General features: G+C 47.5%; 1 protein-coding gene across 2 annotated transcripts in view; it reads right to left on the bottom strand.

The window, feature by feature from the left end:
• The window catches only part of LOC122110308 (tubulin-specific chaperone cofactor E-like protein), a 128,491-nt gene that overhangs the window by 25,157 nt on the left and 89,749 nt on the right, over nt 1–13,585 (bottom strand). For both annotated transcript variants that reach the window (XM_042682847.1, XM_042682848.1), the window contains 2 exons: nt 12,223–12,824; nt 5,275–5,836 (listed from right to left, as the gene is read on the bottom strand). In XM_042682847.1, coding sequence (XP_042538781.1) covers nt 5,275–5,836; nt 12,223–12,824 — 1,164 coding nt within the window. The remainder of the gene's footprint in view (nt 1–5,274; nt 5,837–12,222; nt 12,825–13,585) is intronic.

The following is a 13,585-nucleotide window of genomic DNA, read 5'->3' as shown; positions in this document are numbered from 1 at the left end:
TCTCGTAGGTATTAGATATCAATAAAGGTGGGGTTGCTTAAAAGTCTCATAGAAGTTATTATCTTAACCAATGTACACTAACAACAGAATTACATTTAGGGGAAGAAAGAATAATTTTCAGGTTTTGGGGGGAGTGTCTCTTCTACCTAGGAGTAAAGGTATTTGTGGAGTGCACAGTTCTATGACTTATGGAGTGGGGGGAAGAGAAAGAGAGAAAGAGAGAGGGGGGGGGGGACAGAAGCCAGGACCTTGCACGTGATAGGCAAGTGCCCTACCATTGAGCTACCTCCCTAGCCCTTGTATTTTTCGAGGCAGTGTCTTGTCATGTAGCCTAGGCTATGGAGATCAATGGCTATGAGTTCACAATTTCCTGCTTCTATTTAGACATGGGATTTAGACATGTGCCACCATACCCAACTTATACTGGAGAGGTGTGTGTGTGTGTCTCTCTCTCAAAAACACTCTTAGTTCAAACACAATTCCTGCTTGTGTTAGAAAAACGCAAACTATGTAAGTACAATGAAAAGGCAACCTCTGAAAACAAATTACCAACAATCCTTCCAGAAATTTCTATGCATAGACAAGTGGGTGGCTGTGTACACCTTATACCTACTTTATTGTTACATAAATGGGAACACATACTACAAGCAACTGTGCTTGTTGCTTTTCCATAACAATATTTCTTCCATTTACTCCTGAATTATAGTTTTTGCACTGCTGCATGGTGTATTTTATGTTCACAATGATGTGGTGATGAGTATCACTGAACATATGGTTTTGCCATATATATAAAACAGCCCATATATATATATATATATATATATATATATGTATTTGAGTCTGCAGAATATGACTTAGAATGTCTAAGTAGTCTAAAGCAAAGAGTCTGTTCCAATTGCCCTGTTCCTAGGGGAGCTAGGATTGAATCCTTGTTGACTGTTTACCACCAAGTTCCCAATTCTTGGAAATCTGAAAGGTAAATATTGTCCTACCTACTTTCCTTACATCTAGTTGACCTTTCTTTGGGAGGAGGGCGACTTTTTCATTTGTAAACCATTTGTGTGTCTTCACCTGTGGACTGCCTTTTTGCATGCACACAGGGTGGTATTGAGTTTTCTTCTTCTTAAATTGTAAATATTCTTTGTAAATTAAAAATAGACTTCTATGTGTCACGGGTGTGGTGAAACATTTATCGTGTCTCTCTGACTTTGCTTCTCTTCTAAACAATTTTGCACTTGTTTGGTTTCTGATTGTTTTACCACATAGAAGCAATGTGATTTGAATGCAGCCTGGTTTTCCTCTCCATCTTTGGTGTCTGCTTAGAAAGCCCTCTCCACCTCTATGCTGCTACAAGACTGCTGAAAGACAGTGGCAACAAAACTCTCTCAGTCTCTTCTAGGGTTCTGTTCTGTCCTGTCCTGTCCTGTCCTGTTCTGTTCTGTTCTGTCCTGTCCTGTTCTGTTCTGTTCTAAGACAGGGTTTCACTAGGTAGCTCAGGCTTGCCTCAAACTAATGATCAACATACATCAGCCTCCTGAGAGCCAGGGTTACAGGTATACACTATCACATCTGATTCCTTCTAGTCCTTTGATAATTTGTTTTTCTCAGTCATGGGGCTTGATTTCAGGGCCTGGGTGTTGACCCTGAGCAATTTTGCTCAAAGCTAATGCTCTACCACTTTAAGCCTCAGTGCCACTCCCAGCTTTTGAGTAGTTTATTGGAGATAAGAGTCTCATTAGGACTTTCCTGCCTGGGCTGGCTTCGAACCTTGATCCTTAGATCTCAGTCTCCTTAAGTAGCTAGCATTACAGGTGTGAGCCACCATCACCCAGCCTAATTCATTTTTTAATGTTTAATTTTGTTGTGTCTGGACTTATTTTGCAGTGAGGAACGAAGGGGAGATTTAACTTCTTTTGTTCTGAGCCAGTTTGCCAGCCATCCCTTAACTGTTTATATACATACATACATATATATATATATATATATATATATATATACATATACATATATATATATCCCATGATTTGAAATGCCAAATAGACGTTACCATAGACTTTACCATAGACTAATTTCTCTTTAGTTTTCAGGCTACTTCTGGAGGTTCAGGACACTTCAGCAATTGCTCTACTCAGTCATGTACCAGTATTAGCTACATTTATTTTTACGTTGTTCATTTGTTGTATTTAATGTGTGTGTATTAACAGTGACTGAAGCTCTGTTATCTACTTGACTATATGGGAAGGTGAAGATATTCATTGCTCTTTCAAGTATTTCCACTGGACCTCATACCTTCAATGAGACCCAGAACTCCCTACCTTACCCTCCAGATTCTTCCATGGAGCCAACCCGCCACAGACTAAAAATCTTTGAAAGCCTGAGCTAAAATAAATCCTTTAAGTTGCTTTAGTCACAGAGACACTGCAGTAAGGAACACATCACGTGTGAGATGCTGGGTGAGGAGGGCCGGGGAGGGGGCACTGGCCAGGGCAGGTGCCAGCTCTCCAGCCTTCCTGGGAACACCCATTTGTTTCTTAGTGTTTTCTTCCTGAGAATGGAAGTCCTTGCTATTGTCCCTGCTCTACGAGCGCAGCATGGAGTAAATGAGGGAGCCCACACATCCTCCCCAGACCAGGGCCTGGTGCTCAGCAAGATTTTTACCATTGATGTCCCTCATTAAAGGATTGGAAGATGTTCAGATTCAGCTGGATGAATTTCAAGGCAGGGTTAGTAATTGAGAGAATTTACCTCCCCTCTCTCTCCAAGCCTATTTGTTTAACTCGGATGAAGAGGTTTTCCAACGCATTTGCAAATAATGTAATTGAGTAATAAATTATCCCATTGATAGGAACCGCCAATATCACTGAGAAACATTGGCATTCCACTCTGTTACCTATAAAGCACAAATGGAACAGGCAGTCTTACGTAAGGACCATTCCTCCTGTCTCAACCTGGGAGTGTTGGATTCGATTGATTTCAACAGAGCAATGGGATCCAGTCCTGTCTCTCCTTCCTAGAGGTCAGTCACTCCACAATACAGCTCCCAAGGACCGTGCTCAGACCAGCCTTTCAGTCTCCAACTTGTGCCTGGTCCCTTCTTGCTCCACGTACCACGTTCAAAATACAGACTAGTTCTCCCCTTTCAGCTTTTCTTTCGGTTATGTACAACCACCTCAGGTGCTCTAGCTTTTGGATCTCAGCCCCTGCTTTTTGTTTTTAAATGATAAAGCAGGAGCAACATCTTAAGTAGGCTGTGATAGGAACAGTTTTCTGGTTTTCTGTTTCATGCTGGGGGCAGCTGGTCTGTGGCAGGGATAGGATCCAAGGCTCAGACAGAAGTAGGATGAGCCCAGGGCTGAGTGCTGCCAATGCAGCTGCCCAGCCAGGTACAAAAGGAGCAACCAGGACTGGAGGAGGAGGAGGAGAGGGTACGGACAGAGGGGACATTGGTTGGACAAGAAAAGTTATCTTCACCGCCTTCATCCCCTTATAGGGGAGAGGGGGCCTTCTTCCTGGGAGGAAGGGGCTGAGGCTTGCTAACCGGGTTCTTTATCCTTAGCATGAGTGGCACACATAGAGGCCCCTCAACTGAAATGAGAAGTCTTGCCATCTGCCCCTTCAGTGAATTTCCTCTAAGTTGTGGTTAGACATGATAGGTTTCTGGCACCACGCTGTACCCTGCACCTTGCCTACGCCACCTCCACTATGCCAGCCATCTAAGAGCAGGGGGGAGAGAGGGAGAGGGTGAGAGGAGAGAGAGGGAGAGGAAGAGAGAGGGCACACAGCCAGCATGCATGGCACGCACAGGGAGCTATTCTCCATAACAGGTCTCAAGAAACACAGGCCAAGACTCTTTTCCAAACTTGTTTCCAGATCCTGCGCCTGTATGGCCACTGGGCCCCGGGGCTAGCTTGCTGATTTAGAGGGTGGAATGTTCTTTAGTCCGTGGTGCTGACCTCCGTTGCTCTAAAGTTTTACCCCAATGTAGACATTCTATTACTAGGGCTATTCGTTTTATGGAGGATACTAGAAGTGGTCACTCCCTACTGGCAGTAAGTCCTTCACTGCTTCACTCGGGCACTGAGCCGGGTGGGACTGAGCCTGTGTGAAACAGAGCTGCTTTCTCTCCACTCACTTTCCCCTTGACCCCCACCATCCAGCTTCCCTGCATCCGGTGACTGTATACGGAAAGAAAGCTATTGTGTGTGCATTAAGACACAACACTGCTTCTGGTTTTACATCTCATCTCCCTTTTCCAAGATGAACATGGGACTGTGTTCCCTGTTGAATCCCTTGTTTACAGCTCTAGGCATTCGGCATCTATTTGTAGCCTGTCTGTCTGTAGAGTCAGACCTCCTAAAAGAAACTTGCCGTGCTTAATGAGACTGAGATGGAAGAACAGACAGCCGCATCCCATCTCCTCCCAGCCTCTCCCTTTCCTTGCGTGCGGGCAAATCCTCCAGCCCACTGTGTGGTACAGGGGCTCTGGGATTGCAAAGTCAGATCCCAGACTTTGCTACCCACCTTGTCTCACCTCTGTCTCCCCAGAGTCTCCACTCCCCTTTGCCTAATTGGGTTATTGAGAAGAATTAATGAGCTAATGTTGATAAAGCATTCAGCAGGAGGGTTGGCGCAGAGTAAGTCATTCATACGATGCCAGTTAGCAGGCATTGTGTGTGCTGTGGGATTCCAGTGGCCCGATTTGGGCTTCCCAACCTTCGTGCAGTCTAAATGATGCAGGCAGCATAATGACTGCTCCTCAGCCGGGGAAAGTGAGCACCAGGGAGGACAAAGTAGATTGGTCCAAGGTCACACAGATCCTTAAAGACAAAGTCAAGGCTAGAATCTGGGAGCTCTGATCCCTTTCCTATGCTCTTAATACTCAAGGCTGACACATGGCATTTATGAATCCACTTAGGAAAAGTGGGCACATTACCAATGTGTGGAGGGACCTAGAGGTTCTAGAATAAATGAACAAATGAAGGAACCGTCTAGTTCTTCCTCCATGATTCTGTGGCAAACGAGTTATGGCATGCTTACCATCTCATCTCCTCCTCCAACGTAACCAGGGGAGGCATGGTATCCCCATTTTGCAGATAAGGAAAGCAGAAGTTTGGGGAGGTGAGCCATGTTTCAGATTACAAACTCCATTCCTAACTGTACATCCCTAAATCGCGCTCTCAGTTCGCTCTGACTCATGAGTTGGAAGGGCAGCCCCCACCCCAATCCAGAACAAGCAGAAAGAAGCTGTGGGGAGAGGTGAGCAGAGGGACTCACAGCACGAGGTGTAATTCCTCCAGCCGGTCACGGCGATGCCCTGAGTCTGGCAGGTGCTGGCATAGTTCTGGAGCCAGCCACAGGCCGTCTGAACAGCGCCCCCATCGATGCACGAGTCGAACAGGCAGTTCTTGTAGAAGAAGGTGGGGTTGACCTTGCTGTGGCACTTGGCAAAGCCAGCGCTCTGGCTGGGGATCAGGCTGCACAGCTGCTGCACCTTGGAGAAACCCTCGACTTTGGCACAGGATGGGCAGCGGTCGCCACAGCCTACCTGGCAGAAGGTGTCCCTCTTCACCCAGCTCTGCCCAAACTCATGGATGCTCAGTGCGGGCAGACCCATGGGCATCTCCAGGTCGTCATCGGGGTTGCCGTTGTAGCGGCCACACAGGCCGTAGGTGCCGTTCTGCATGCTCCGGGGGATGGTGATGGACAGGAATGTCTTCCAATCATACACGACCTTCAGGCCAAAGTCAGTCTCCACCACCACGTGGAAGCCAAAGGAAAAGATGTTTATCTTCCCTTGACCCAGCTTCAGGGGCAGATAAAGCCGTTCATCATTGACCTGTAAGAGAAGGCATAGAGTGGAGAAGCACAGCTGCCCGGAGATTTCCCAGCTCTCCCACTTGTTAGTCTCAAGGAAGACAAATTCCCCAGGATCCCAGGTAGGCTGAATGCAGCCTTTGCATAGAGTGTTGTTTATGCCAGCCAGTTATTATTATTAGGATTTGAACAGACTTAAATGACTATCCTTTGCAAACGAATATACCTATTTATTTCAGTGCCTTTGGTTTACGTAGCATTTGTTATCCCCCAGGAGCTCAAATTGTTTTCTCCAAGGTAATGAGAGGGTAATAAGAATTCAATTAAAGTTTAGAATAAAATACCCAAACCTAGAAGTCTTGTATTTCTATTTCCAGCTCTACCACAGATTTATTTTAGGTAAGCCCCAATGTATTTAATTCTTTGGGATTTTTTTCCCCTCTTGGAGGATGACTTCACTTGGCAAGTCCCTGCTGGGTACACTCCTTTCTACTTGTCCGCCTCTTCTTCATCCTCCGGACTCTGCCCCTATCACCTGTCCTGTCTGACTAGGCTTAGAATAAATCACTCCTGAGCTGGGCAGGCAGAAATTATGATTTATACAACTATTTTGTTCTCCTCCTATGCTTTGGGTCAAGATCAAGTATGTGTATGCTGCCACTGACATATTCAATGCCACCTGCTGTACACTATGGTCAGCCGTACAGGTCCCATTGCTGCACACTGTGGTTGGTTGTACACGGTCCCTGGCTACACACTGTGGTTGGTTGTACACGGTCGCTGGTGTGTATTGTGGTTTGTTGTACACAGTCCCTTACTGTATATTGTGGTTGGTTGTACACAGTCCTTGGCTGTGTATTGTGGTTGGTTGTACATGGTCCCTGGCTGTGTATTGTAGTTGGTTGAACACGGTCCCTGGCTGTGTACTGTGGTTGGTTGTACATGGTCCCTGGCTGTGTATTGTGGTTGGTTGTACGCGGTCCCTGGCTGTGCACTATGGTTGGTTGTACATGGTCGTTGGTGTGTATTGTGGTTGGTTGTACGCGGTCCCTGGCTGTGCACTATGGTTGGTTGTACACGGTCGCTGGTGTGTATTGTGGTTGGTTGTACACAGTCCCTGGCTGTGTATTGTGGTTGGTTGAACACGGTCCCTGGCTGTGTACTGTGGTTGGTTGTACACAGTCCCTTGCTGTGTATTGTGGTTGGCTGTACACAGTACCTGGCTGTGCACTATGGTTGGTCATACATGGCCCTGGTTCCTACCAGATCACAACCAGCCTGAGGGCAGAAGCCAGGGTTTACATGTCTGCCTCCCCTTTTTCTTTGGGACTCCTAGGCAGGTGTGTGGTACAACACATCACACTTGGCACAGGTGTCCACCCACATATTTCTGAATTCAGACAACAAAGAAATTCCTTCACATCTAACTCCAGAACTGTTCTACGCTTGAGCTATTCTAATCCAAATCAACCAGCCCGAGCATGGGTGAGAATCTGATGGCAAAAAGAGCCTGCCAGCTCCTTGAGGCAGGCAAGACCAACAAAAGGGTTGACTTCACTGGCGTGTGTTAAAAAGTGCTCTCTGCCTGGCCTAATCTCTCTTCTAGAGACACCCTACAAAACCTTCAGCTTTGCCTTATTTCTGACCCTCATTATCCTTGATTTTCATGACCAAACTGTCTCCTAATTGTCTCCTGGATGCTCCCTCCCCTTCATTTACCTGCTCCCGCCAAGGCAACATTTACAATAACTCAATGGTGTCTCAAGCTTTAAAGATGCTTAGGCATCGTATCAAGCAGTTGGTCCAATGCTTCAAACCCTTCCCGGGGCATGAGAATGCAACCGACCTGTCCAGCACAACCCACTCTCTCTGGCCCTGCCTCTCAGAGTTAGTCCACTTGCTTCTTCCACACCAACAACACCCCACAGTTTGCGGTTTCCTACATGCACATATAGGTTGAGTGATCCAGCTCCCTGTGTCCTGTGCCTGAGCTGTAAGGGGTGTTCTGTGTCCCGCCCAAGCCTCCCATTCCCACTCACTAACTTCTGGGCAGGTGATCATCTTGGCCCAATGGGACTCATTTTGCCTGTAAGGTTCTGAGCCAACACTGGGGACTGAGTCTGCTGTTGGTGACTCTCATAGTCCAGGCTGATCCCTGGCTCGGATCAGTCCCCACGAAGCTCTCTTCCCCCAGTGCTCCTCTCACCTTCTCAAAAAGCTCCATCCCATGACAAAAGACTGCAGGAGCTTTATGGCTCTCATCTCTCCCAGGGCTGAGGAATGGAGGAAGAAAGGGAGTCCAGGGAGAGGCCAGAGAGAAGGAGAAGCTTCGTAGGGCATCTACAGCCATCCATCAGTGTCCCCAGGAAGCCTGGTTCAAGGACTCCCATGGGTACCAAACTCCAAAGATGCTACGTTCCATCTATAAAATGGTATCTTTATGCAGTATTGGTATATTAACTCTCACACATTCTCCTGAAGACTTTAAATCATCTCTAGAATATTCATAATACCCAATACAATGCAATGTTATGCAAATTGCCATGCCGTATTGTTTTAGAGAGGAATGACAAAAAGCTGCTCACATCTACTGCAGAGACAGATAGAGTTGAGTGAATCTACAGATACAGAACCAGTTGGGTATGGAAGGCTGGCAGTGTTGGAAGTAAGATCACACATCGGTTTCAGTAGAGCTCATCTTCAGCCGCCTCAGTCCTCACCCCCCACACTTCACTGACCCACCCCCAGGTCAGCATGGAGGCCTCCCTTGTCGGCTAGTCCTCACCTCCCTGCAGGCCAAGCAGATGTGCTCCTTCAGGTTTGAGCCTGGCTCACTCTTCCAGGAAGCCCTTCTTGAGACCCTCAGGGGGCCAAGGCAAGTTCTGCTATCTTCTCATCATCTTCTATAAGTAACATTTTTTTCAGACCAAAGGCATGGTTGACTCTTTTAATTTTTTTTTTTTTCATTTTCATGTTTTATATCATTTGGCAAGAAATGCTCCTTTCTTGGCACAGGTTAGGAGCATACAAGCTCGAAGAACTAACCAGACCCAGAGGCATGCTCTCCTTTAAGGACCACCTAACTGATAGTAAGTGGGAAAGGATACTGGCTATGCAGACCCTCACCCCCCCCCCCCCCAGGCCTCTTCATTGGTCTGGACCGCGCAGTATAAGGACAGCTGTAGAGAGAGGCCATCCTGCTATGCCTGGCCAAGCATGGCTCACTTCCTGCCACTCACCCTCACGACCCCGCCCAGTCTACAGATAGCATGTTTATTACTCGCTTCCTTTGGCTTAGTGGATTTTTGCATGGCTCAGGAGATGCTTGATGCCGAGAAAGGTCAGATCCATCATGGAAGGAACTTGAGTCCCTAGGAGTCATTTCTATGTCACCCTCCATTTCTGATGATCTGGGGCTCTGGGCTGTGTTCTGCCCTACACTGTATCTCCCGCTGTCATGCTGATGGTCATTATTCTGTGGACTCGGGGAGAGATGACTAATAACATCAGGAAAAAACAAATGCAAATTGTTGACTAAGCAGATCCCGTAATGCATATTAATAATTCAAACTAACTGCTAAATCTATCCCTTGAGCCTCTCAAAGGAAAAAAATAACAGTGCATCCTGAACTTGGTGTCGTTGTTGGGGGGAGGGGAGTTAGACGCTGTCTACTTGCTTCAGCGAGGGCGCTGAGGGCTTGTGGGTGAATGAGAAAGAAGAGCCTGGACAAGGCACCAGCTTGCCCTCCTTGACACTCATTGTTTCCCCGTTTGTGGGTGGGATATTATCTCCTCAAAAAACATGTCAAAGCCACAACCCCTGGTATGTGACCTTTCTTTGTAAGTAGTGTCTACACAGATATAATCAAGCTGAGATGAGTCCTAGTGGATTACATGAGTCCTATATTCAATGATTAGGACCCTTGAAAGGGAGGTGTGTACACAGAAATGGAGACACAGAGGGGCATAAGGACAAAGGGAAGGACTGGGGTTATGCTGCCATAAAGCACAGAACAGAAGAGATGGCCTACAACCATCAAAAACTAGGAGACAGGCAGGCGATAGACTCTCCCCTAGACCTCAGAAGGAGCATAACCCTGCCATCACCTTGATGCTGAACTTTCACCTTCCAGAACTACAAGAGAGTAAGTTTCTGCTGGTTTGAGCCACCCTGTCTGTGGTGTTTTGTGACAGTAGTCTTATGAAACCAATGCATGCCTTCTCTCCATCCATCTATGTGAGGAAGGAGTCAGCAGACTGATTCTCATAGCTCTTGACTTTAACAATGACTACATCTCATGATCCTGGGGCAGGGAGCAGGCCTGGAAGATGGGTGCACCCATGAGTGGCTGAGCCCTGAATTGGAAGGAAAGAGAAACCAGAAAGAAGTTCCTGTGGAGGAGAGGAGAGGGAGGGACCAGGTGAAATACAGCAAGTGTTCCTGAAGTTCCAGTGATCTATATGTGCAAACTACTACGAAGACCACATGAGACTCCAATATTTATATACCTGAATGTTGAGGATGGGTAACACCAGGCAGAAATACAATCGACAGCAAGCGAGGCAGGAGGGCCTATGAATAGATTATATTTTAAAGGGAAAGACAAAGTCCTGAAAGACAGAAAGGTAGAAGGGAGATAAATGTCAAAGGTGTAAGTAACTGTATGCAAATCCATAAACAAAAGGGTGGAAATATATCAGACCAGGCTTGAAGGAGAAAAGGACAAATATGACATAAGCCACACGGACACACAATGATGGATGTGTTTGTTTTAACCTATGATGAAAATGGAGTGGAGAGAACGTATTATAACGGGCAGCTTTGATTACCAAGGCGTCGGCTAGAAATCTAATGTGGCTAAAAGCTGGACTATCCCTAACTAGCCTGTTGGCCCATTCACGCTCTCAGAAAGCTCCCAGGACTATGGAAGAAAGGAGTGATGATTTGATCTCAGCCACTCAGGTGACAAGTATCTTTCAAGTGTCACTGTGGAGAGCCCTTTACTTTCATCCAACATAAAGATGAATTAGGTGGTGCTCCTGTCCTTAGGAAGCTCATGGGGAGAATGGAGAGTTAGAGTTGAAAAAAAAATGCATTGTGATTAAAGGTATAATGGGCACAGGAATAAACTACTGCAAGAAAGCCCGAGAGGACCCACAGCTGGGCTTGTGCCCCGAAGAACAGCACGAGGAAAGGGCAGTGAGATGATTTTCTGGGTTTCTACGAAGAATGACTTCCCACTAGTGGGGAGGTGGGGAATCTCTCTCCTTGTCGCAGAGGATTTCCCAACAAATCCCAAAGAACAAAAGAAACCAGAAAAGGTGCCTGGCAGCTCTAAAGAGTGGAGTTAGTTTAGTTCAGCACAGCTCAGAATTTCAAGATCAATGTCTTCAAGACACAAAGGAGTGCCCCCGGAGGGAGACGATGAATTATGTGACACAGACCCACGAGGGTCTTATCAAAAAGGCTGACGCCCCCAAATTGGCACCCTTGAAAGGTCCCCACAGAGGCTGTGGGCTGGCTTGCTTGTTGTATTTTACATCCTGTTCAGACACGGCCCGGGAGGGCCAAGCCTTTCCAGTGAAAGGGAGGGGCTGCTGTCATTAAGCCATTCAAGGGGTTCACAGAATTCCTCAGCACTCTTCATGTCTTCATGGTCAAGGGGCGCTCTGAAGGTGAAAGGGTGGGAAAGGTACAGTAAAAGGACCTAAAACCCAGGCGAGGAAAGAGATTGTTAGGAGAGTCCCTGCAGAACCCAGGTACTGAGAAGACCCTAGAACTCCTGGATGTGATGGGAGCCAATGGGGAGGCTAGGAAAGGTGGGGGAGACCAGAGGCGGCGCATCCTGGTCTGATCGCAGGAGAAGGAAGAGGGCGACGAGGACAAGAGCACATCTGAGTGGCCTCGTTTGCGTCAGCGACGTGCCGCTTGCAGACGGATGTGAGGCTGGAAGGCTGAGTGACTGTCTGAAGCCACTCACACACTGGTTCCCAAACGAGGATTCAAATGATGGTCCGTGCTTTCTCTAAAACACCCTGCTACCATGGAAATGGTGTATGTCTAGAGCCATTTCTACTCCTCTTTTGGTTCCCGTGACTTAGACAAATCATTTTTCTCTGTGTTGGGTTAATCTTGGTTGTCAGTTTGATTGGTAGATGCCTAGGAGTTTGTTGATTACATATATAAGGATACATAATATATGGACATATATAATATGCCATATAGTAATTATGTATCCCATGTTATAGAACATGTGACATATAATTATATATCAAGTCTGATAGATAACATATATATCACGCATGTGTATGTAGATTGCAGACAGCCCACTCTGACAGTGGGCTGGCTGCTGGCGCAGGACCCGTGTCCCCTGGAGTCCCTTTCCAGGTTGCGTGTGTCTTACTCACCAGCACTGTGTGTTTGTAGGCACGGAGGATCACGATGCTGTAGCCGAACACAGTCACATCCACCTGCTTGACCCACAAGGCCAGGGACGGGTCCCGGTCCTCGTTTTTGGCTGTCACCATGAACTTGGGGAAGGTGTCCGAGCTTGGTCTGTTTCCTGTGGTGCACAGGATGAGCGGGCAGCTGGACTGGAAGTCAAAGGGGTAGCCGTCAAAGGTGAGGTAATGGCCGTAGCCGGAGATGATGCAGGAGGCGTCAGTGCGGGCCCGGCAGCCATACAGGCCGCCCTCCTCCATGCAGAACTCGTCGTCCCTGCAGGGGAGGGTCTCGCAGTGGACGCTGTTGTCCGTGCCGTTGCAGTAGCAGAAGATCTGGCAGTCCTGGTCCACCCAGAAGGTCTCGTTGGTAGCAAGCTGGTGCCCCTCAAAGCTGCAGCCGCACTCGCTCCGGGCAACACACTGGCTGCCCTGCAGGGCATAGCCCTCATCGCACTGGCATCCTTCCGAGCAGCTGTCCACGCAGATGGGGCCCAGGGCCAAGGTCTCACATGTCTCGGTACACGTCATGCACTCCTCAAAGTGGCTGTTCTCTGGGCACTCCAGGGCTGAGGGTTGTCAAAGAGAAGAGGGGCTTGAGAAAGGTGTGGGGACATACACAGAGGCTTGTGCATGCACAGGTGCACATGTAGAGTGGGTGCATGTGCACATGCATGGGTGTGGGTATGCATGTGTGTTCCTATTTGTGCAGCTCAGTGATCTTGGTGAAGTCACGTGATTGACGCTACTGTCTCATTGGGGCTGGTCAAAGGCCAGGTGAACCCCTCACTCACAGGCTCCTCTAGCCCACATGGCTTTCTAGGGATATGATTCTGAATATCTGCTGCCTGCAGGCATCGGTGAGCCTTATCCCAACCACATGGACAGGCAGTCCTGTGTGGGTTGTGCCTGCCTGCATGTGGTTGTAGGTAAGTGACCCCTGTCTCTCTGCTACTTTGATTAGTCACAATTTCTCAAGGACAGAACAGAAGATAGCAGTGCAAGATATCTGCCCATGAGTCTGTGAGGTCTAAAGATCTGAAAAGCTTCCACCATCTCTAGAAAGATGAACTCTTGCCTTTAGAACTTTCTTTGGCTGTGATACAAACTGTCATTCTTTAGTAGTGTCTCACAATCCAAGGTCATGAAGGACACTACCGAGAAATAAATTGCATGGCTATAATAGCGCGGCCCACAAGGACCCATTCAATAGTTCTGCACTGTGTACTGTAAGCCAATCTTCTTTTCCTCTGGGCTAAAGGACTCTCTCCATTTCTGTTGACTACAATACCATCCGGCTTTGGAGTTGAAGGCTAGTTCAGCAATGATT

The sequence above is a fragment of the Dipodomys spectabilis genome, unplaced genomic scaffold (genome assembly GCF_019054845.1).
Source record: "Dipodomys spectabilis isolate Male_0828 unplaced genomic scaffold, ASM1905484v1 ptg000076l, whole genome shotgun sequence".
NCBI lineage: Eukaryota > Metazoa > Chordata > Mammalia > Rodentia > Heteromyidae > Dipodomys > Dipodomys spectabilis.
Note: the sequence above shows the minus strand (reverse complement) of the source record. Positions and strands in the feature narration are given on the sequence as shown.